Raw genomic sequence first — 25,818 nt, forward strand, 5'->3', positions numbered from 1 at the left:
GCTGTTTTCTACGGGGTGCCGGGTCTGCGGGATCAGGGTGGGTGTGGCAGTGTGGGACCAACTAGGAGTCTTCTTGTCTCCTTGCCTGCTAGTATCGTCTCCCATGTTGGGATCGAGTGATGTATGTGTGTGAGTCTTTCAGGCACTGGGCCTGCACCAATGCTCGGTAGGGTCAAACTTAAAGATTAGAATAACTTATTAGAAATGAATACATTCTTTGTTGTGCAACATTGTTGGATATAAACTGTTGCTATAATTAGGAAACATAAAGCTGTAATTACATAGATCTCTACTAACATATGAGGAAAATACTGTATATAATAAAGTGCCATATGCTCAATACTGAGCTATTATGTAATTTAACCTGGTTATCCTAATTAACCTAGTTAAAACTGTGTGATGAATCACATGGCAACAGCACTAGTGGTACTGAAAGAAGACTTATGTGTGTAGAGTGTGCAACATTGAACTTTACAAAAAATAACACCCGTGTCACTTCATTTACATGCAGTAACAAAGAAGGGAGGAGTGGGATGACAAATTCATATAATTTAGACTGCGGTCAGTAATAGTCACGCAAGTGAAATTACTGTCCTATCATTCCATGACAGGCGTCACCGTAGCAACACATTAATCAACTGGTTCAGATCAGCTGGCATTTGATAGGTGAATGAGGGAAACACGCTATAGTTTGACAACGGTTTAGCGTAAAAACTACATCGAGGCAACATGACATAATGTATTGAATGATCACTGAACATAGATTCCCTAAAAAATTACATAAAACACATAAAGCTCTAAATATCTTAATGTAGGAAATGCATATATTTTCAAAATAAACATTTCCCTATATACTTATGTTTGAATGTTTTTATTAACTTTTCATCCATTAAAAATTTTTTTTTAAGGTCATAGCCTATATGTTATTTATATTTGCTAATTCAGCATGTAAATAAATGATCATGCTCTCCTGATGCATGCTGTTAGATATCAGACAGTCCACCATGCCAAACTGAATAGTTGCAGAAACATTTTACAATTTGCCTTGTAAACATCTTCACTGCCACTGTCCATTAGCCAAGGATGTGCCTCTTCCCACTCATGTCTGTTTAGCTGCAATTTTGATTTTGAGGATGCAGAGTACCAGGTACAATAGACATTTTAAAAGTACGGGTCTTCAGAGGAGCACAGATGGGTAATGTTGGTCTCTAGGCAACCGCGACTGTCCACCACACAGGCACAGATGGAAGTGGGTTAGGATCTGTGCAGAATCCGCCCGGAAAGACATATTTGCTGGCTGTTGCATTTTCTTTGTTTTATTTTGTCAATTATTATTTGATTTAGGTGTTATGCGTATGACTAACGTGTGTAGGCGATTGAAAAGTTATGAAAATACGAAAAATGTCTTTTAAGGTTATTCAGGTCCGCTGAACAAAACGGACGAGCTCGTGATCCTAACAAGGTCTCAGAAAGAATACAGAGAGTGCAGTATTATGTGCTTCACCCGAAACATGGCTGCATGAACACATCCCCAACTGCAATGTATCTGTAACGGGCTTTAAAACGGCTGAAGCTGAAGATGCTCTTAGAGGAGGCTTTGAGGCTACAGACTGGAACGTCCTCTGTGAACCTCATTGAGACGACATCAACCCCATGACTGAGTGTGTGACAGATTACATAAACTTCAGTGTGGATAGCATCGTCCCAACAAGAGCAGTGAGGGGCTTCCCCAATAACAAACCTTGGATCACCAGTGACCTGAAAAAGCAACTTGAGAAACTGAACCAGAACAAGGCTGCAGGTCCAGATGGTGTCAGTCCCAGAGTTCTCGAGACCTGCTCAAAACAACTATGTCCGATTCTCCAGCACCTTTTCAACACCAGTCTGAGACAAAATAGAGTCCCAGTGCCGTGGAAAACCTCCTGCCTTGTTCCAGTGCCTAAAAAAACACAACCAGCTGAACCAAGTGACTACAGACCAGTTGCCCTGACATCTCACATCATGAAAGTCCTGGAGAGACTCTTACTGGCTCACCTCAACAAGCAAGTAAACACCTTTCAGGACCCATTCCAGTTTGCATATCGTAATGGACTTGGGGTTGAAGATGCCATCATATACCTGCTCCAGAGAGCACACGCTCATCTGGACCATTCAGGCAGCACTCTGAGGGTCATGTTCTTTCATTTCTCAAGTGCTTTTAATACCATTCAGCCTGCTTTGTTATGTGAGAAGCTCCATAAATTCCAGGTGGATACCTCCACAACCACCTGGATCTATGACTACCTCACAAACAGACCCCAGTTTGTGAGACTGAAAGGTTGTGTGTCTGAGATGGAGGTCAGCAGCACTGGTGCACCACAAGGAACTGTACTCTGGCCATTCCTCTTCACTCTGTACACCTCAGACTTCCAGTACAACTGTGACTGGACGAAACAGAATTCAGCTCAGCGACTGGTTCATTTTGTGCATCGGGACATAGGTACACATACAAGGCACTGGTTCAAATGCAGCATTTAACATATAGCTCCATTGTTGTTTGTCGGCTGTTGCTTGTGTGACGGCATGCAGCTCTGCAGGCTGCTCAACGTGAACTGTTGGTCTCAGCTGCGCACTTTCAGGAGCAAAGGAATTTATTTGCAAATGTCACAGTTAAATATGAAAGATTTGTTCCAACAATGCTCCCTGCAACTTTTCAACACTTTGATGAATCTTAAACAACTTTTTAAAAAAATAAAAAAGTTTTTCACATTGATCAATAAAGTCTTTACTGGACTTTAGTTCAACCACGCACATATTTTTGCAATCCTACTAATTGCGCCCTGCTGGACGTGGAAACAAAAGCAACTGACAAAAATTTGAATGCTTTATTTTTTTCAGAGCTGGTAGCGTAGTGAGTGTTGTCAATGTGCTTCATTGCAGGATTTCATGGGTTCAATCCTGATGCAGGGCAATTAGAAAAAATGTCACTTGAGCTTCTTTTTTTTTTTTTTTCCAATTTCTAATACTTATGCAATTTCATTTCAATCATCTAGCATAGTTCAATAAATGGGCATTCACATTTGCTATTATTTCAATAATACCTGGTTCTAGTTATGCATTAATTTTCTGTTTCAAGGTTCCACATATATAATGACATATGGCATAGAAGCTAAAATTGACTGTAAAATAAAATAGATTTTTTTCCTCAGTCAGTTGGTTTGATTAAATCTGAATGTAACAGTTAGTAACCAGATTTGTAGATTGAGTACAACATATAAAATACTTTCAAATGGCAGAAACATGTTAAGTGTACTGAACCTCATCTCTATAGAATTCTTAAAAGCATTGATAACCATTTGTAGAAAAAATATTAGAATCACTCCTCAAAAATAGGTTGCATTCCACTTTCTTTAAACCATTTTTTTCTTCACCTTCCCAGATTTTATCCAGAGGAGCCATCATCATGCAAGGCTTAAAACAAATTAAAGTTCAACACCAAACAGGTGTGTGGATGATCATCAGTTTGGAGACACTTTATAATTTTACCCTTTAAACAGCTTTTGCACACAATTAGTTTGTTTTTAGTAATTTGGGGAAACGTGATAACTGGTCTGTGGTTATAATACCTGGTTTTGTCTTCCAGTAAATGAGGGTGAGGTGTCATTCAAGCTGAAAGTGTCTCCAGGTGTTGCACCAGCTGTTCAGATTGTGGCTTATGCTGTCCTTCCTAGTGAGCTGGTGATTGCACACAGTGCCTACTTCTCCACTGAGAAATGTTTCAACAAGGTCAGTAAAAGGAAAGGACAGGGGGAACTAAATTTGCTGATTAAATCTCAGGGTAAATATTACACAGTAAATGTTAGAGGAAAAAAACTCCCCTCACTCAAACTCCCATCTCCTCTGGGTAGGGAGGGTGGTTGATTTTCTCAAGCTCAGGTCTTCTACCAGAGTCCTTGGAGCTTGAGAGTCATATTGAATTAACTTAGTTGTTCCTAGTATTGTGGAAAAAAAGTCTGTCAATGACGAGGAGTCTGGTTCTGAAGTGAAAAAGATTACAAAGTTTATTGAACAGAAAATATGAACAGAACAGAAGAATACAAACTGTAATTTGGAGAGACAGTCCAGAGGTCCGACGGGGCGGAAGTCTGGAATGCTCTGAAGAGTCCTGGATTAAACTGCCTTTTAAGCCCTCACCTACAGCACGTCAATTCCATGTTACAATCTATACTATTCTAAACAAAGGATGATCTGTTATCCTACAGATGAGGTCAAACTGCCCACTAACTTATAATCTCCCTAATGGCTCCCTGGTATCTGACCTCCTAGCTGTAAAATACTTCAAAGGAAGAAAGTGTCCTAGCTAATCAGATCCCAGATGTCTGAATACAGACATCTCGGAGTCTCTTCACATTATCTATGCCTGTAAGGAGGATAAGCAGATTAAGCTTGAGTTCATCGTGACAAAACCCACATATGAAATACATGAAAATCTAAGTCAAAACAGAAAATTTTCACAACACTAGGACTGCGCTTTTCTGGATGGAGATGTCTGATGTTTCTTGAGGTATTTTTTGGAACCACTTTTCCAGCTTGGGGGACAACGGAAAATCAAATGGAGTGAAAATGATAACTGTTATTAATGAATGTGAAGTACTGTAATGTGATTGCCTCCTGTAAGGTTTGTCATACTAACTTACTGGGAAAGTGTCAGGATGTCCTGTTAGTCAGGGACTGTACTAGAAATTAGATTGTTAGTTTCTTTTATTGCAGATGACGTGGTCCTGTTGGCTTCATCTGGTCGTGACCTCCAACTCTCACTTGAGCGATTCACGGCCGAGTGTGAAGCGGCTGGGATGAGAATCAGCACCTCCAAATCTGAGACCATGGTCCTCAGCCGGAATAGGGTGGATTGTCCTCTCCGGGTCGGGAGTCAGGTCCTGCCTCAAGTGGAGGAGTTTAAATATCTCGGGGTCTTGTTCACGAGTGAGGGAAGGATGGAGCGCGAGATCGACAGACGGATCGGTGCTGCGTCTGCAGTAATGCGGACTCTGCGCCGGTCTGTCGTGGTGAAGAAGGAGCTGAGCCAGAAGGCGAAGCTCTCGATTTACCAGTCCATCTACTTTCCTACCCTCACCTATGGTCATGAGCTGTGGGTCGTGACCGAAAGAAGGAGATCTCGTATACAGGCGGCTGAAATGAGTTTCCTCCGCAGGGTGCCGGGCTCTCCCTTAGAGATAGGGTGAGGAGCTTGGTCATCCGGGAGGAGATCAGAGTAGAGCCGCTGCTCCTCCGCATCGAGAGGAACCAGTTGAGGTGGCTCGGGCATCTGGTCAGGATGCCTCCTGGTTGCTCCCTAAGGAGGTATTTCGGGCACGACCCTCTGGGAGGAGACCCCGGGGAAGACCCAGGACACGCTGGAGGGATTATATCCCACAAATGGCCTGGGAACGCCTCGGGATCCCCCCCGCAGAGTTGGCAAATGTGGCTGGGGAGAGGGAAGGCTGGGCTTCCCTGCTTAGGCTGCTGCCCCCACAACCCGACCCCGGATAAGCAGCAGAAGAGGGATGGATAGTTTCTTTTATTTTGTTCTGTTGGTTGTTCCTTTGGTCGTATATAATACTAAAGTCTTGACAGTGTGATGATGATTCCTGTCTGTGTATCAGGTATCGCTGGAGTTTTCACCGTCCTCAGCTGTTCCTGGAGAGGAAACCAACCTTCGGCTGACGGCCCAGCCAGACTCTCTGTGTGCAGTCAGCGTTATCGATCAGAGCGTCCTCATCAAGGAACCAGGAAAGACTCTGAATGCAGACGAAGTAATAATACAGGAAACTAAAACATACATGTGCAAATTCTTTTCTTTTGCTTTAATCTCCACATCTTTGTGAATTCAACTTTGTAATTTGTATGGATACCATTTTTAAACAAACTACAAAAGATTAAATCCAATTCAGCTTATGAGTGTTTTAGATTTGCTATTTATAATAGTTCTACACCACCAGCCAGAAGTTTGGACACATTTTGCCATCAGATTGAACTGGAAAGTGTGTCCAAAATTTTGACTTGTGCTCTACATTTACTTCCACTTCTTCTCTGAATAAAACTCATCTTTTACTTTGAAGTTCTGCACCTTTTTTTTCTTTTCAGATATTTACCTTGCTACCTGTGAGGACAGCATCCTATGTGCCATATAACCTTGAAGATCCTGAAGAATGTTTGGATGTGAGACCGAAGAGACATGTTTGGCCATATCCACATCCTCATGCAGAGAAAACATATGCCAATGATGTTTTTAAGGTACTTATCAAACTACTACTGATATCACACGTAAAAAGTGCAGGATATTGTATTTCATTATAAATGTTGATTGTTTGTTGCTGAATTATTGCAGACTGTTGGACTGAAAATGGCAACAAACTTAGTGATTAAATTTCCAATGTGTCTGAAATTCAGAGATGAGATCTACAAATATGGTGAACTTTTTTTATACAGATATTTGCTACTTTTTTATTTATAAAATGTACAATCACCACTGTTTGATTCTTTTTTGTCAGTACCTCAGTCTTCGTCCTTAGTAACACTCAATGGTGTAAAAGGTATGGCAGGGAATGCACTTCCTGCTCCACCAATACAAACAGCTCGCAGCTTCTTCCCTGAGACGTGGATATGGGACCTGGTGGAAGTTGGGTGAGATTTTGCCGCAAAAGGGGTCAGTGGTCTTGCAACAGGGTAATTAATTGAAATAATCTGCAGTCTTTGCTTAGAGACAAACAACATCTTGACCAGAGTGAGCCAGATCTCCCCAGGTTGTTGTGTTGTGAGTGGATAGCAACATAAAACAGGATAAGACACAAACAATAACATACCTACTGAAATAGAGACACAAAGTTGATGATACTGACATTAGGACAGATAAACAAATTTAGAACTCTATGGGAGTGACGCCAAAGCAAACTATGTATAAAGCAGGAGAACTGATGATGGTTCAGTATCACCTGAGCTAGCTTTAAGATTCATCTAAAGTTTCTGGATTAGTTGCAGAAATCTCTAAATTCTGCATTCTATAGTTGCATCTATATTTGTTAAGCTTGTCTGAGGTGAACAGGTTGTAAGTTAACAAGATTTTACAAAAAACAACTAGAGATAAATAATCTCTCAGGATGTTAAAGACATGTTTCAAATAAATGTTTTGCAAAAACAGATACTTTCAACATATACCAAAATCTGGTTCTTGAAGTTTTGTTTTACCATCTGACAGAATGTCTTTCTCCTGATCCAGAGAGTCTGGTAGAAAGGACGTGTCCGTCACTGTCCCAGACACCATCACCACATGGGAGACGGAGACTTTCTGCCTGTCCTCTGAAGGTTTTGGTCTGGCTCCTCGTGTGAAACTTACCGTCTTCCAGCCCTTCTTCCTGGAGCTCACACTGCCCTACTCCATCGTCCGGGGGGAGAACTTTGAACTGAAGGCGACTGTCTTCAACTACCTGACCAGCTGCATCATGGTAACGATGAGACGCCTGTCAATCCAAGCATGATGCGATCACAGAGATTCTGTCAACATCATGACGTTAACCAGGAGTTCATTTAGCTTTTCTACTATTCAGTTTAATTTCATTCCAGCTTCACAACACATAATATTCATTCATTCATTTCCCTAACCACTTTCTTCAATTAAGGGTCACTGGAAAGCTGGAGTCTATCCCAGCAATCACTGGGCGAGAGGCAGGTACACCTGGACAGATGGACACTGTATTGGTGGGCAAAAGCCAGGAAGATTCCAAGGGCCCACAAGTTGATAGGGGCCCAAAAAGACATGGAAAATATGAGAACATTATGCAACTTTCATTAAAATAATGTATTTTTAAATGATTACAAGAAAATATAGGATTAAAATAAATGACCAATGTTTTCACTTGTTTTTCAGCAGTAAACTGATAAACAAAAAAATGAATATTTATGTTAACCAAACACTCCCATGAAAGTGCATGAAATGGTTTGGTTCTGTCCAGTCGGGACGCGTCGGCTCCATCAACAGCAGTTTTCAATCGCCGTTCATTTACCTATAATGCAACATGGCAAGAAAGGATGAGACAAAAATATGGGTTCCAAGATGTGACCCAGTATTTCAACCAGAAAGGTTTCTTACGTCTTTAAATAGTGGTCAGTTGAAATGAACGCGTTGCACAGTGAAATGAGCTAGCTATCTACAAGCTCCTGCTAACTTCACTTTCCCCTCTTCATTATCAGAGCTCACAAGCATCACATCATTGATGGTGTCAGCTAGTGGAGCGCAGGCCGGCCCATGACCCTCAATTTCCACAAGTTTCTTTCAGATTAGTCGGGCCGGGTCAAGAAATGTTCACTGTAATTGCGGGCGGCTCATTAAATGTGGGTGCAGTGCATGTAAAATGTGACCATGGTTTGTTGTTCCCACATTCAGTCTGTTCTCAAGCACATTATCAGGCCAGATGAAATCAGCCTTCACGTGCAGATTTAGCGTACATAGTGACGTGTTTGGACAAGAAAGATCAGAGAATTAACCAACATTTAATCAGGGCTAATCAGTGTTTAAGGCCGCACGGTGGCGTAGTGGTTAGTACTGTGGCCTCACAGCAAGAAGGTCACTGGTTCATTCCGTGTGGTTCTCTCCGGGTACTCCGGCTTCCTCCCACCGTCCAAAGACGTGCATGTTAGCTTACTCTAAATTGCCCATTGGAGTGAGTGTGAGCCTGTGTGGTTGTTTGTCTCTGTGTGGCTCTGTCATGGACTGGCAAACTGTCCATGGTGTACCAGGGCCTAAGCTTCAGGTCGGATCTGTGAATCTGTCATAAATGTTAGATGTCTGTATGTCAAACTTGGGACGAGCTGGCTTGAACTTTGAACTTCCCCTCGGGGATGAATAAAGTATCCTTGATATGATTTGATCATTGTGCTCAGGGACATGCCAGTTAGCATCATCACCGAGGGTCTGTGGGACTATCTTTCTTTTTATCATTCAAAAATATAATATTAAACATATTTAATTAAACTGAAACATGTTATTTTTAGGGGCTGCACGGTGGCGCAGTGGTTAGCACTGTGGCCTCACAGCAAGAAGGTCACTGGTTCAATCCTTGGCTGGTTTGGTCAGTGGCCTTTCTGTGTGGAGTTTGCATGTTCTCCCCATGTATGCGTGGGTTCTCTCCAGGTACTCCGGCTTCCTCCCACCATCCAAAGACATGTATGTTAGGTTTGCCCCTGGGAGTGAGTGTGAGCGTGGGTGTGGTTGTTCGTCTCTCTGTGTGTGGCCCTGCGATGGACTGGCAAGCTGTCCAGGGTGTACCCTGCCTGTCGCCCAAAGCCAGCTGGGATAGGCTCCAGCTTTCCTGCGACCCTGAATTGGAATAAGCAGTTTGGAAAATGAATGTATGAATGAATGTTATTTTTATTACATAATAATCGGTATATAAAAAAACAAAGCAATATCTTGTCATTATTTTACTGGATACTGGTCATTTGATTGGAAACACTGATAATCGTACAGACGCCTGTATTAAGGTGACTGTCAATATTAAAATAGCCTCGCTAGATATGTATATGGTGATTTAAATACAGCCGTGAAATGCAGTCACAGATCTTTATTATTCCTATGAAAAGCAATTTATTTGATCAACATGAAGCAGTTGTAGCAAAAACAAATAAGTGGTGTAATCAAGTGCTGGGGTCTATGTCACTGTCTTTCATAGGACCCAAAATTCCTGGCGACACCCCTGCCTGGACAGGTCCATTCCAGGGCTAACACGGAGAGACAACCATTCATGCTCCACTCACTCCCAGGGACAATTTAAAGTAACCTATTAACCTTATTATTCATCTCTTTAACAGTGGGAGGAGGTGTGGGAGTACCCAGAGAGAATCCATGCATACATGGGGAGAACATGCAAACTCCAAATAGAAAGGCCACAGAAATTCCCCCCAGTTGAGACTCAAACCAGCAACCTTCTTGTTATGAGGCCCCAACACAAACCACTATGCCACCGTGTAGCACACAATGATATTCTCTATCTTTATAACAGATCAAAGTGATTCCAGCCCCCTCCTCAGATTACACCCTCACCCCCCTCTCTGGGGACCAGTACACATCTTGTCTGTGTGGCAGTGAGCGTAAGACTCTCAGCTGGACCATGATCCCTACAACCTTAGGTAAGGCTCAGATTTCCATCCAGCCTGATGTAAAAGTTAAAGAATGGCAGGATGAAGGAACTGCTGTCCCTTCACCCTCTGTACATCACTTTCCATCTCTACAAACTTAGTGAGATCCACCTCAGTGGTTAAATGGTTTGATAATGAAGATCTGGAGCTGAAAAGCTGCTCTTTACTGATCTTTTTAGGGGTTGTGAATGTGACTGTGAGTGCTGAGGCTGAACCGTCCCACACTTCTTGTAACAATGAGATTGTCAGCGTTCCAGAAAGAGGACGCATCGACGTGGTCACACGGCCTCTCAGAGTAAAGGTTGGTGACACAAAACAAGACAAGACAAAAAACAAGACACATCTTTTGTATTTCAAAGAACTTTAAAGTCTTTCAGATGAAATTTACCCTGTTTCCCATTGTAAACATCTCACATCTCTTCTTCAGGCTGAAGGAACTGAGATCACTAAGACACACAACTGGCTGCTCTGTCCTAAAGGTCAGTCTGGGTTTAGCCCTTTACCAGAGCCTAAACTCTACAATTTCCTCACTGATTTCCTGTTTGGATTTAATGATAAATGTCCATGTCTGTACACAGGAAACACTTTGTCAGAGGAGACAAACATTGAAATCCCAAAAAACGTGATTGATGGATCTGCCCGAGCTACAGTATCAGTGCTGGGTAAACTGATAAATACATTTCCACTCAGAGTTCATTTTTCAGGTTAAAGTAGCTCCTTGTAGATGTGGTGTAGACGTGTTTTCATCAGGCTTTGTCATAGTTTTCAATATTTTATATATTGAATACTGCACCAGCTTGCAATTTTATGCCCGTTAAATGCCAAGACTGTCGATATTGCATATCGATATCTGATCATGGGACTGTGCATTAAAAAACTGTCCAGACCCAGGCTAGCCATCAACAAGTATGGAGCTGAGCTAGCAAAAGCCTCTAAACAGATGGACAATATGCGTTAGTTTGCCTCCTTCACACAATTGAGGCACATTTGTTCAATTTACAGAGTGAGTACAGCCAAACCAAGCTATGCTAAGATCAGTGTTTCATAACCCTGGTCCCACTGCCCTGCATGTTTTAGTTCCAACCAACTCCTGATGCAAATTAACTTAACTGCTTGCCAAGTTCTATGGAAGCCTGATAATGAGCCTTGATTTGAGTCAATTGTGTTAAAGTAGGGTTACCTATAGTAACCCCATAAGGCCTAGTGGGCCCCGAGGACCAAGATTAAGAAACACTGATTTAGATGACATGGATGATGCGCTCACTGAGGCAGGCATCTGCATCACTGCTCTGTTGTTCCATATTTTTCCTGTCTTTTTTTCTTCTTCTTCTACCTCATTGTTTGTGCCACAGCCCTTTATGGGCTTGTTGTTGTGTTTTTCTGGTATGAATGCAAATTGATTCACTTAGATTGGGTTTTAGTGATCTCACATTGACATCATGGAACTGTAGAGCTCTTGGGAAGGCTATTAAAAGAGACAATGTCTTCATTCATTCATTCATTCATTATCCCAACTGCTAAGTCCAATAAAGGGTTGAAGCTGGAGCCTATCCCAGTATTCTTTGGGCGAAAGGCAGGGTACATCCTGGACAGCTCACCAGTCCATCGCAGGGTGAGACAATGTCTTGTCACACTTAAACACACTAGCTTCCAATGTAATTTTCCTACCGGAAACTCATATTCACTCCACAGAACAGAGGCCACTAAGGGGTTCATGGATATATCGGTTTATCAATCAGTGTTTTGCTTGCAGGTGAGAGGTGGTGCCATCCTAATCCACAGAATCACACCCACACCCATGTGGGACAATTGTACTCATGGCAGGAATTGTAAATTCAGTACCATTGGCCCTTTTAAACATACATGCCCCAAATGTTGATACTCTGTTTTATTTACAAAGGTTTTTCATTTCTTGTTGTTGACCAAATGAATCACAATATTGTCATTGGGGGAGATTTTAATTCCTCTACAAGTACCCTTATATTAAAATCTGTGCCAGCTTTAAACAATCTTATAAAATCCCTAAATTTAGTAAATATCAAGAAACCATCACCATCCATCTGATAAAAAATGGTAATTCCCAAGTACATGGGAGTATTGCAAGAATTGATTATTTTTTTGGTATGATTTCAAAAGTTGTTAGCTCTAAATACAAAGCTATTTTATTTTCTAATCATTCTCCTATTTGTATTAACATAGATTTTAATATGTGTGCATTTGTACAATTAGAGGTATAATCCGGCATTAAGATCTGATTAACATTTTTGTCAGTACATCTCAATCAAGAAATCAGATTTTCAGGCTTCTAATGGCAATGGCACTGTAGCCACAGTGGGAGGTAACAAAAGCTTTAATTAAAGGTAATGTAATCTCATATTAGTCTTTAATTAAAAAGACTAGGCAAAGACGTTTGTCTAACATTGAGACTAAATTACCCACGATGGAAGAAGTATACCTTGCATCTAAATCTGACCACACCATAAAAATGATCCTAGGTTTGTGTAATTCCATATACTAGGTTAGCAGGTTTGCAGTTAAATCTGTAAACTTAAACAGAAGCTATTTAAGTTTGGAGACCATTTTAACCAATAAGAGCCCAGTGTGACATGAATGATACATACTGTTTCTGAGATATTTGGCAACACTTTATGGTAAAAACTGTAGCGGAATAGCCTCTACAAATTATGAATTTATTAATTACCTCGGAGCACCACTCATCACCTTTAATTAACTTAAAATTCAGGCGGATGAGACACCTGAAATAAACTCAATTCAATAAACAGTCTCACTTCCAAGGAGTAAATCCTAAGAACGAATGAACCAGAAATCGTGCATTCAGAAATTATGACAATAACGGATGAATTGATTATACATATTTATTTACAATGATGGTAAACATACAGCAGTGAAAATGAGCAATGATGGAGAGATGTTATTGGTGAGATGGTATGATGAATTTGTCAACATGGAATTTCATTTATAACATTAATAAAGAACGCTGAGATTAATTAAATGAGATGGAGCAGGAAGAAACTGGTTGGAATTAAGCAAATAAATCGGGATGATTATCTTACTTAAATCTTTGACAAGAACGTGTTCAATAATTCTAAATTTGGATAAGAATTCGAATTTAATTATTTAATTAGAATTTGATGTACTGGTTTGGGACATCACAAATGTCAGAGCGCTATCAGATCCTACTTTGAACGCTGAATCCGGAGTGTGGGTCGAAGCGGGTGGTTGGTCCCCTATTCGGCGCGTTTCCGGGGGAATTGGATCCCTGGAGCGTCAGAAGATGTAGGTCTACGCAGCTACTCTGGCCTTCTGGATCCGTTCAGCGGAGTTCCAGAGCGGTGTGATGATGATCCAGATTGTCCCAAAAATAGATAGTTCCAGATTTTACGTGTAAAGACGTAATGGAAAAAGTTGGAGCTACGGTTCTAGTTAATTACTGATCTCGGGAAAAATACTGGTTACAAATAAACACTTGTTGTACTTTCTCCCGTTCGGAAGAACGGAGAGGTGAAAACTTATAATGAAATAACAAAAAGAAAAAAAAGGACGAAAGGCTAAAGAACTAAACAGAGGACAAAAGAAAAGCAGAAACTTTAAGAGGAGACGAAAAAGTAAAGAAAAACTCAGGAGGAGAAAAAGCTCAGGAAGTTGGTCTGCCAGTCTAATTTAAACAGACCCGCCTTTCGAACTTCCAGCCAATCATGAGTTGCTTCTGTCAGAGGCTGACCAACCTTATCCAATCAGGTCAGCTCTAGTTCCTTCCCTCTGCATCTCATTAATGTGAACAGGATACTTTCAACTCCTTGATTTGTCTGCCGCAATACACATCAAATCACATTCTTTCAGAGTTATGCAGATTCCTCGTTTGCTGGCGAAGGAAAGCATTTTATAGTATTACTTTCACACATGAAAAGATTGGCTACGTGTACTTTTTATTAAAGGTGGATTAATTAATTGTCGTGACTCGTCCTCATTGGGTGATCCTAAAAAAAAAAAAACCTCACATTTTATTCATTCATATTAGTAGCTTAAGAGAAGTCTGAAGCTTGGAAAACGTAATCAACAATTATTTACTGCAGTGTTCATGATTAATGTGTGTGTGTGATCAGTTCAAAGAATTAAATTACATATCAAGATAAAATAATGGAAAAGAAGAAATTCAACCAAACAATTAACCACAGTCTTTTAGACTAAGTTAGATCAGTTCCTTCAATTGGGGAAAGAAGTTTGGATTCCTTCTGTCTCCTTCTCCGTCAGGGGAGGGGTTGTTCTGGTGCCCTGGAGTCTCGTCTTTTTGGCTTAGAAGTGTCATTTCTGACAAGAACCAGGGTTTGGTCAGATGCGACTCTCGGCATTTCCCCGACCTGCGACCATAAATTGTTAGATGTGCTTTAATCCTTCGTGTTGACACAGCTGCATTCTGTAGGGAGTAAAGGTGTAAATCTCGGGGTGTCACCCCTCCTCTTGGGTCAAATGGTCACTCTCTACTCGTCCTGTGTGGATCAGTCTTACTGCAGAGAAAGAAATAACAACTATTGTTTAATCCAGTTGAATGTTTTTAATCCTGGGAGGCCAAGATCGCTACATATCCCCCCTTTGCGGACGAATTTCTTTTAGACCAAGAAGAATTTCGGCTGCAGAAGAAAAAAAAACTTCCAGGAGTCATCCATCTCGGGGTAGATGGCAGGATCTGATTTCAGACCATTCAGATGTCTTCCAGTACATCAAAGTTTTAATGTTTAACAACTAACTTTACTCTGGTTATATGGATAAAGCTTCATTACTTTCTAAATCATGCATCACTAAATGTTCATTATTAGAGTATTCACTTTATTCACTAAGAATACTAAGGATATGGGAAAGAACATGCAATAAGGAAACAATTAAAATTGTATCACTATAGGATTTTCATGTGTGATACATAGGGAAGTCTAACTGATTACACCTCTTCTAGGTTCCAACCATTCTGTGGGGTTCACCATCAGTTGGAAAACGCACAAACAAAAAAAAAAAAAAAAAAAAAAATTTAAATTTAAAAATTCCGACATGAAAGTACGCTCTGCATTTCACGTTTACGGTTTGCTGTTATGGGTTAGTTATAGAAACGAGGTTTCCCCCCCATGCGAAGTTACGGTGATGTAATATTCATAAGAGGATCTCTCGTAGGGAATTCAACACACAATCACTTCCAGCGAACGTTGGTTAGGGAACATTTTAGTAGGAGACAGACAAGGGTGTTAGTGTTTTATGACTGGTCAGTGGACCCTGTGTGCCTTCACAGAGATTACAATAACATAACCCCCCTCCTCTTGTATCCTAAACAAACACAAAATTTCCAAAGCAGAGGAGAATTCTTCCACTAGTTCAACACACTTCCAAGACCAATTTCCACAATTTAGCCGTATCTCAGTCTCCACGAGTTCTGGAGAGCTGATTTAATCTCTCCTTCTTCTATCTTCCTGATTAAAATTTTTCAGAGATCTGATTGGCTCCGACTAGTCCCATGGAGAAAGTTTTATGTGATTTATTCTGGTTTCTGTGAAACCACTTAGTTGTAGATTGCGTCTGGCTTTGGTTCGGTTTGCTCTGACAGGTCACAGATGACTGCTTGTCTGCATGTGATCCGGTCCAGTGTTTCTGAGTCTGCTTGACTGATCTGTGATCAGTAGTGAATGGCCGTGAGGATCGGTCAGACACCAAGTTCAGTTCGTCACCACCACGTGGGGAGTCACTGAGCTCAAGTTTTCCAAACCTTTCTGGAGAATGCTCAGCTGGGATCTGTGGCTTCTGCTCAGCCAGCTGACCGGTATCTGGTGATGTCATGCCCTGCTGGGTTGTCATGGTGACAGCAAAACAACTGAACTCTTTTAGATGAGGGTCCAAGAAGGGCAGAGGTTGTGTGACCTGAGCAAATAAGTTCATGCCTTTAAGGTCAATCAATGGTTCAAACCTCTTCAACAGGTCATTACCAATCAACAATGGAAATGTATTCACGGCGGATACATACACAGGATGGGTTACAGTCATGGGCCCAATTGTCATTTGGATTAGCACTCGTGAGGACAGAGTGGTTGTTCCTTTAGCATATGGTCTGATTTCCAACTCGCAGGGTTGAAGTTTTAGCCGTCTGCTGGTTTGCTTGGCTGCTAACTTCAGTTCCTTGAAAAGTGAGCTTGACATGAGGCTAACATCAGCCGCTGTGTCCATCAAAGCATCGCTTTCCAAAACGGACTCCAGTATTACTGGGAGATATGGTTTCTTACTCAGTCCCCTTTCAGTAAGACTACAGAGAAACTGTGGACCTGGCCCCTTTGCAGCTTCATTCTGCATCTGGTCACTCTGCATTACCATGACATCTGTGGGGGAATCATCGACCCCCCCCTTTGCAGCATTCACACCTGGAGCTTGGACAGAAACTGTGTGACTGTCATTTCCAGGGTTTACTCTGTTGTGGGTTATTTTCACTTTTGGCTTTTCAGGAGAAAGAATCAACTCAGGTGGATTCTTGATCTCATTTTTCACACCGCCGACTGCAGACACATTTTGAACTTTTTCCTCAGATGTCATTGTAAGTTTTCGTATAAGTGTCTTTAAGTTCTCAATGTCTTCTGCATTAACTACTTGCTTCCTTTTAGAGACTCTGTGTGCAGGTCTCTGGAAATCCTGACCATATTTCTTCTGGTCTTTACCTGGGAAGTCATCTGGAAGTGGTGGAAAGCTGTCTGAGTTAAGAAATCCTTGCATGCGTGGGTTTCTGTGGCCACCTCTGTGACTTCTGGATCGATTCTGCCCAGATTGCTGTGGGAAGAATTTATTCCTGCCTGAGGGTTTCTGAGCTTCCCTTTGGGGTGGATTTCGGTTAGTGCATCTAGGCTGAGACCCTGTTTGTCTCTGACTGTACCGAGGAGATCTCTTCCCTTTTCCTCTTCTCCTGTTATCATGCCAAGGAGTGTAGCTCTGTGTTCCCTCAAGTTCACGTGTGGTGTGTCGAGTGTCTAGGCTGAGTACTGCTGTTTGTTCAGGTCCTCTCATTTGACTCTGCTTCTGGAAGGCCATGGCCGCCCATTCCCGTAATTGACGGGTTGTGGACGTGGCTGGATTTCCCAGTACACCTAGGTGTCTACTGGTTCCTGGGTGTAGGTTCTGTACAAAGATTGTACGGAAAGACAAATCAGATTCCATATCTGGGTAATTTTGACACCCAAAATACGCTTTTCTTAGCCGGTGGTAATACTCCTGCGGAGCTTCTGTCCTACCCTGCTTTATTAACATGGCTGCAGCAAGTCCAGCTATTGGCAAATCACTAGAGTACTCCTGTTCCATGGCTTTACACAGCATCTCATAATTAGTCATAACAGAATCTGGCTGCCTGTCCAGGAACTGACTGACTTCTCTGTTGGCTGACAGTCTGATCAGATATATTCTGTCATTAATGGAAGCATGAGGAAATTTTCTCAGATGGAATTCAATTTCTCGTAAGAAGGAGTGTGTCTCATTAGCAGTTTGAGGATTTGGATCAAACTTATTAATGTTTTTGGCTATCTTAGCTAGTTCAGCGTCTGAGGGACCCAAAGGATCATCCATGGGTAAATGTCTTGGTAAGGCATTTCCTCTGATTGCACCAGAGATTCTGCCTTCACTTCTGAGTGGATTACTTGGGCTTAATCTGTCAGGGCCTGGACCAGAGGGTTGGTCTTTCCACCCTTCAAACTCCTCCAGTCTCGCTATTCGTTGGGAGTCTATTTCTGCTTTGACGCGGTTTAGTTCGCGGTTTAGCGCCTGGGATTGATTCTGAGCACTTCTGCACATCACCCTGGCTTCACTTAGCTGTTCTTCAAGAACACGAATCCTAGTTTCTTTTGACCCTAGATGTTCTTCATAAGCAGTTAAGTCTGCACTTAGCTCTTTAATTTTCTGGGTGGACTCCAGAATGGTGTATTTTCCTTCCTCATGAGCTCTGAGTTGGGTTTCTAAGTCCTGGTTGTCACCTTCCAAAGTAGCAAGTTCAGTAGTTATCTGCTGGATCTGGACTTTGTTCTGCTGTCCTGACATATCAGTAAAGTCTAGCTTCTGCTGAAGAGTGGATTTTTCCTCCTTCAATTGTGAAATTTCTTGCTTCTGAGCAGTGAGTTTCACTGAAGCCTGATTGATCAGGTTTTGAGCATGTTTTAATTGGCTGAAGAGCACAACTGAAAAATTTGCAAGAGTTTCAGTAAGTGCCTTGCCATTAGGTACTTTTCCCTCCACCTTACCAATTAATCCATTCAGGATTGTTTGGAGGTTGGTGGGTTCTGTGTCCAGGATTGTTGTCATGTATCCTGGCACAACTTCCTCGGTTAGCATCAACAAGGCCCTTTTCTCTACCTCTAGAGATTCGCTTTGACCTGCTAAGCTACCTGTCAAACTCATGTTGGTAGATCTACTGATATCTAAGTTTAACCTATTAGCGTTACAATCTTCGCAGTGGTTTACCAACTGAGAGGTATGCCACAGTAATAAGGTACAACTATGCTGATCTCAGTTATCTAAGCAAAGGAAATAAAATCACAAAATTTAGTTGATACACAAGCCACAAGGTTAAATAGTTATCACACAAACTTATTGCTGCAATTATTTGAGAAGCAAATTTACATATTCTTAATGTGGGCTTACTAATAGTAAACAACTAATAATAAACTTCCAACAAGGGGTTAAATGCACTTGTGTTTTCTTAAACACTATGTATGATTGAAAATTCAATAACAAAATTAAGCTAGAAAAATGCAAAACAGTTTGAAAAAGGCAATTCCTCTTTTTACTTTTGACTCCACTCAATTCCACTTATGACTATTTTACCACCCATGTGATAAGAAAACATAAGCAAAGCACATGAGTTAAATGGATTAATCTGTTTAAATGCTTATCTGTACAATCATTCAACCTTTGCTATTATAGTTGAGGATAAACATTGAACACAGAGCTTAGCAGCTCTTGCTAGAAACGCAAGCTACAGCAGCGTAGCCGCTATTGCTAAAACACAAGTTACAACAGCTTAGCAGCTATTGCTAAAAACACAAGCTACAGCAGCGTAGCCGCTATTGCTAAAAACACAAGTTACAACAGCTTAGCAGCTATTGCTAAAAACACAAGCCACAACAGCTTTCCCACGGTACATACAATTCACTTCCGGGTTCACGGTATTTACAAGGTTCCCACGGCGGGGTTCAGTCAAGTTTTAAGTCTCACTGCCAACAGGTCGCCAGTCGCGTCACTGTTTCTCCAGATTGACCACAAGTTGCAACACACAAGCACACCACGCGATGGCGCGGTCTTTACGCAATGTACGAAGGGTTCGGCAGTTACCACGAGTCGCCACACTATGGCGGCAATGTACCACGAAACCAATTGGGGTTTTCCCAAAAGAAGAGGTGACGGTGCGTCACCGATGACACGCTTAGGACCGCCCCACAGGTGTCCTCAAGCTACAGAAGTCGTCAGTCTGTCACTGGCAGCCGAAGTAGCTTCACTTCGCTCCCACAAACAACAGATTTCACGGACTTCTTGTCCCACAATTCACAAACCAACAGCACAGCTCAAATGGCGTTTCAACTCGGCTCGGACCGTACGGTCTGCCGCTTTTCACAGATATCTCCCGCTATACGGGACAACACAGTGCGCCTGCGGGTTTTACCGGCAGGTAACAGGAATTTCCTGTCCTGTTTGCGCTTTAATCAAACAGCGAAATAAACTCCGTCTGGAGTTTTCTCCCCCCCTTCTGTGGGGAAATATCAGCACTTTATGCTACAATCACATCCGTTTGCAGGATTACGCTGCAACGGGAATTAACAAATCTCCTACCGGCTCCTTGCTTACGGAGACCGGTTCTATCGCAGTGGGGATTAGCTACTTCCCCCGATAGGATAGGAGTGGAGTTACAGAAAGCAACCGCCTGGAACACGCAGGACAGCCGGTTCTGAACCCAGCAGAATGACCCTGGATGGATTCCGCACCCAATTCACTCTGCTCAGGCCTGGATACGCGTCTTGGCGCGTTTGCATGCAAATGTCTGCAGTTTGGCAGACTAACAGTTACAAATCACATCCGGTGCTTATTCGTAAAGACACCAGTTCACCAACAATTAAGCACAACATTTACCAAGTGTATAAAAATTCCCAGAGAGAGATCATTCACAGAACACGCGTTCTCCGTTTCCCCAGCGGCTTACACGGCAGATGGAACAGTATCATGCAGTTAAGCACAGCGCGCTTCACAAAGAAGAATAATAAAATAAAATTCCGTAATTTTTGAATGCACTTTCTGATCATTAACGAATTCTTGCCTCACACGGGGCACCATTATATGTAGCGGAATAGCCTCTACAAATTATGAATTTATTAATTACCTCGGAGCACCACTCATCACCTTTAATTAACTTAAAATTCAGGCGGATGAGACACCTGAAATAAACTCAATTCAATAAACAGTCTCACTTCCAAGGAGTAAATCCTAAGAACGAATGAACCAGAAATCGTGCATTCAGAAATTATGACAATAACGGATGAATTGATTATACATATTTATTTACAATGATGGTAAACATACAGCAGTGAAAATGAGCAATGATGGAGAGATGTTATTGGTGAGATGGTATGATGAATTTGTCAACATGGAATTTCATTTATAACATTAATAAAGAACGCTGAGATTAATTAAATGAGATGGAGCAGGAAGAAACTGGTTGGAATTAAGCAAATAAATCGGGATGATTATCTTACTTAAATCTTTGACAAGAACGTGTTCAATAATTCTAAATTTGGATAAGAATTCAAATTCTAATTAAATAATTAAATTCGAATTCTTATCCAAATTTAGAATTATTGAACACGTTCTTGTCAAAGATTTAAGTAAGATAATCATCCCGATTTATTTGCTTAATTCCAACCAGTTTCTTCCTGCTCCATCTCATTTAATTAATCTCAGCGTTCTTTATTAATGTTATAAATGAAATTCCATGTTGACAAATTCATCATACCATCTCACCAATAACATCTCTCCATCATTGCTCATTTTCACTGCTGTATGTTTACCATCATTGTAAATAAATATGTATAATCAATTCATCCGTTATTGTCATAATTTCTGAATGCACGATTTCTGGTTCATTCGTTCTTAGGATTTACTCCTTGGAAGTGAGACTGTTTATTGAATTGAGTTTATTTCAGGTGTCTCATCCGCCTGAATTTTAAGTTAATTAAAGGTGATGAGTGGTGCTCCGAGGTAATTAATAAATTCATAATTTGTAGAGGCTATTCCGCTACAAAACTGTGTTCAAACTCCCGTTGAACACAATCTGAGTTTTATCTTCTGACCCCTAATGGACACCAGAATGTAGTAGTCAAAAAAAGGTTGTCATATCACATTGTAATAAATGATCAATTTCCTTGATACCACCTAGTGGTATAAAACGGTATAACGTGTTTATACCACTAGGTAAACGTTTACATAACATCTCCTTCCCGCTAAGATATGTTGTCCTTACTACACATTTTCTTTAGCATAACTGAAAATTACTATTATGTTTATATACTTTTTTTAACAGAACATAAGAGATAATTTTTTTTTCGTTTTCTTTTTTTTACATATTCTCTTTTTAACTTTAGAACTGTCTTTTGGTATTTTACTCATCACGGTAACGTACTGGTGGCTTTGTAATCCTAACAAGATCACGTCTAACAGTCTCTGCTACTTCTGTGGGTTCTTTGCGTGGTATATCCGAAGGTGGTGCTTTTGGTTGAGCGGAGGTCTCGGGAACTTGATTAGTGTCCTCTTTGTTATGAGATGTATTAGTTGTAACAGATGTGGAACTATCACTCTGAGGAAACCCTGAGGGGTTCACAGGGATGTTCACAACAGTCTATTGGGGCACTGACTCGGGGCAGGTCAGCATCTGGTCCACATGGTGTTTCCACAGTCCTTGAGTTCCAACAATCGCTTTGTATGACACTGGTCCAGTCTTCTCCATCACAACACCTTGTGTCCACTTATCCTCCCCCTTCCTATAATCACACACAAGGACTGGTCCACATATATCCTTTGCCACAGACTGGATGGCCACATCCACGGGTGTAATGGTGCTACAGCAGGGTCTTTTTGTACACGCTGACATGAGTGGCAGGATTTTGCTTTGAGTTCAACTTGAGAGTCTATGCCGGGCCACCAAACATAACTGCGAGCTAAGCTCTTCATCCTCACTACACCTGGATGTGCAGAGTGTAGCTTTTCCAGAACATGGGGGCGCAGCTTGAGTGGCACAATAATTCTCACACCCCACATGACGCATCCTTGTCGAACTGTGAGCTCATGGCGACGCAGAATATAGGGTGACAACTCTTCATCTGTGTCCTTAGCAGCTGGAAAATAACCAGTAGTGACCCTTTCCATGACACGTGACAAAGTGGGGTCAGACATGGTGTCACGTCTAATCTTGGTGTGGCTGAATGGCAAAGTGTCCAACTGTGATGTGTAGAATACCTCTACTGCTCCTGGTTTCTCAACAGAAGCATGCGGGAGCGGTAACCTCAAAAGTCCATCAGCATTGGCATGTAATGCACCCTTCCTGTATTGAATGGTGTAGTTGTGTGCTGACAGGAGGAATGTCCAACGCTGCGTTTGAGCTGCAGCCATGGATGGGGTGCCTTTCAATGGACTCAGAATGGTGGTTAGCAGGCGATGGTCAGCGAGTAGAGTGAAGTCATTTCCACAAAGGTACTGATGAAACTTGCGAACTCCAAATACTATCGCTAATGCCTCCCTCTCAATCTGAGCGTAGTTTCTTTCTGCCTTACTGAGAGTTCGGGATGCATAGGCAATCGGCTTTTCTTCACCATCAGGCATCACATGGGAGAGCACAGCGCCTACCCCATATGGTGAAGCGTCACAAGCCAGGCAAAGAGGCAGGTCAGGATTGTAGTGGGTGAGTACCTCCTGAGAGTGCTTTAGTCTTCTGGAACGCTGACTCACAGGCTGATGTCCACTGCCATTTCTTCTCTTTATTAAGCAGTTCATTCAGTGATTTTAAGACAGTGGCTAGATCCGGCATGAAGTGTCTATAATAGTTCAGCATCCCTAGGAAGGAACGTAGTTGACTGGCATCACCTGGCTCTGGTGCTTCCACAATAGCATGCATCTTCTCCGGTGACTTGTGGAGCCCAGCTGCGTCAACAATATGGCCCAAGCATTCCACAGACTCCTGGAAAAATAACCATTTCTCCTTCTTGAGGTGCAGGCCATATTCCTCTAGCCTGCCTAGGACAGCATCCAGAGTTTTGAGGGGCGCCTGCATGTCAGGACCGCTGACTAGGATGTCGTCCAGAGCAATGAGTTTGTGGCAGTCCGACAAGCACTTGGTCCATAGCCTTTTAGAATAAAGCAGGATATGACACTATGCCGAAAGGTAAGCGGTTGAACTGGAATAGTCCTTTTTTTGTAGATATTGTTAGCAGCTTTTTAGAACTCTCTTCAACTTCTATTTGTAGATAAGTATTTGATAAATCTAGGTTGCTAAAGTGTTGCCCTCCTGCGAGAGAAGCAAATAAATCTTCATTGCGTGGGATTGGGTACTTATCCACGCATAGTGCAGGGCTGAGGGTGACTTTGAAATCACAGCAAAGTCTCACTGTGTCATCCTTTTTGCTGACAGGCACCACAGGTGTAGCCCATTCACTATGCGCCACAGGTGAGATTACCCCAAGCTCTGTCAGGCGTTTCAGCTCAGCCTCCACTCGTAGTTGAAGAGCATTGGGCACGTTACGCGGTGGGCAAAACTTGGCTACACTGTAAGGTTTTAGGGTCAATCTGGCTTTAACACCTTTCATGGTGCCTAACTTTTTGGAGAAAACAGCTGAGTGTCGCTTTAACACAGTCTCTAGATTGTCAGCTTATCCTTGCTCAATGCCATATACAGTCTTTAAATCGCTCCAGTTCAGTTTAATAACTCTCAGCCACTCCCTACCAAACAGTGGGGAGCATCAACTTTCACCACGTACAAGGGCAAAACAGCACACTGCTTATTTAAATCTACTTGTACTTTAATGACTCCTTCTGGTGCCAGTGGCTCACCAGTGTATGTCTTTAACATGCTATCAGTGGGTTGCAAAGGAATCTGGCTCCAGTCTCTTTTATACTGTTCATAAGGAACCAAAGACACAGCAGCACCTGTGTCTAATTCCATTTCTGTTTTCTTTCCATTGACTACAGGCATTACAGATATACGTGACTTTTTTCTCTTTTTGAGACAATATATACAGTCCCAAATCACTATCTGTGTCTGATTTAGTCTCTTCACTTTCACTTTCATTTGCCTCAACTTGATGAATCTTTTTCATTTTGTCTTTGACATTGCGATTTGTTTTGACATTACCTCTCAGTTCAGTTTTTCTATCTTTTAGGTTTATGATTTCTGTCTTGGCTGCTCTTGCCTTTATTTCTGCACATTTGTTTTGTGTGGCCTTTCCTCCCACACTGGTAAAAATCTCAGTCTTTGTACCAGCAATTATCATCAGTATGATTAGTTTTACAACAACGGCGGCATCTCTCTCCTCTTTCCAGCAGCACCGTGTTTACTTGACTGCTGTACATTGCTTGCTGCCGTCTCAGCCGATACAGTAATATCAGTTGCTTAAAGATAAGGTCTTTCTCTGTCAAAAGGCGCTTCTGCACAGTTTTGCATTTTAATCCACACACAAAACGGTCTCGTAGTGCGTCTTCCAAGTAAGCACCAAAGTCACAATGTTCAGAAAGTCTTTTATGCACCGCAACCGTTTCTCCCTCTCCTTGAAACCAGAATCTTTTAGCTATAACAAGCGGCTTCAGAGTGAAATGGGCTTGCAGCGCAGCAACAATAGCATCATAGTTCATCGTACCAGGCTTGGTGGAAGCTACCAAACTGCGGAGTAGCCCGTATGTTTTAGGCCCCATAACACTGAACAGCACGGGCACCTTCTTAGGGTCCTGTATGTCATTAACGGACACGTAGTGCTCAAAACGTTCAATATACAGTGCCCACTGTTCACCGGCCTCTTCAAATGGATCCATATGACCGATCACTCCAGCCATAATGTGTCTGCCTTCGTTTAGATTCACAGAAGCGTCAGCGTTATCAGCGGCAGGGCTGCTCATTGTTGTTAGCTCATTAGCTTAGCTGTCCTCTGTGTTCGTCTTCATCCAAACGTGACTCATACCGGCATTTCTTGCACAACCGATGACTTTGGACGACACACCTCGTCGCCAATTTATATTATGTAGGCACCTAATAGTGCCAATATGTATTCAATATTACATTGCACATAGAGCAACACATACACCACTTTGGCTGTTGCACACTTCTTCTGTCCTGTCTTTTATTTTTATATGACAGAACTCTCCACTGATACCACCTAGTGGTATAAAACGGTATAACATGTTTACGGAAATGCATAACAAGCTCCATTAGTAAGTATTTTTGTAAAAGAAGCACCTCTTTTTGGAGGTTTCAACTCCAAAAGGAGGGATCAGCTAATGTAAGTCTTAACAGTTTGAAGTAACTGGCTGAGTGTAGGAAATGCAGCAGAAGAACAACTCTGTTTTATACTTTTATTTTATTTTAATTTGCTTTCA

The 25,818-nt window shown here is 41.8% G+C and overlaps 1 protein-coding gene across 1 annotated transcript in view; it reads left to right on the forward strand.

The window, feature by feature from the left end:
• LOC306760686 (alpha-2-macroglobulin-like protein 1) overlaps window positions 1-25,818 on the forward strand; it is a gene marked incomplete at both ends in the record, with an annotated part of 56,619 nt that overhangs the window by 15,843 nt on the left and 14,958 nt on the right. Inside the window, 10 exons of the mRNA XM_079246651.1 lie at window positions 3,419-3,482; window positions 3,623-3,765; window positions 5,643-5,792; window positions 6,124-6,190; window positions 6,531-6,663; window positions 7,256-7,481; window positions 10,035-10,161; window positions 10,350-10,471; window positions 10,598-10,649; window positions 10,749-10,832. Of these exons, the coding sequence (XP_079102777.1) occupies window positions 3,419-3,482; window positions 3,623-3,765; window positions 5,643-5,792; window positions 6,124-6,190; window positions 6,531-6,663; window positions 7,256-7,481; window positions 10,035-10,161; window positions 10,350-10,471; window positions 10,598-10,649; window positions 10,749-10,832 (1,168 nt within the window). The remainder of the gene's footprint in view (window positions 1-3,418; window positions 3,483-3,622; window positions 3,766-5,642; window positions 5,793-6,123; window positions 6,191-6,530; window positions 6,664-7,255; window positions 7,482-10,034; window positions 10,162-10,349; window positions 10,472-10,597; window positions 10,650-10,748; window positions 10,833-25,818) is intronic.

The sequence above is a fragment of the Telmatherina bonti genome, assembly GCF_933228915.1.
Source record: "Telmatherina bonti genome assembly, chromosome: 9".
Lineage (NCBI taxonomy): Eukaryota > Metazoa > Chordata > Actinopteri > Atheriniformes > Telmatherinidae > Telmatherina > Telmatherina bonti.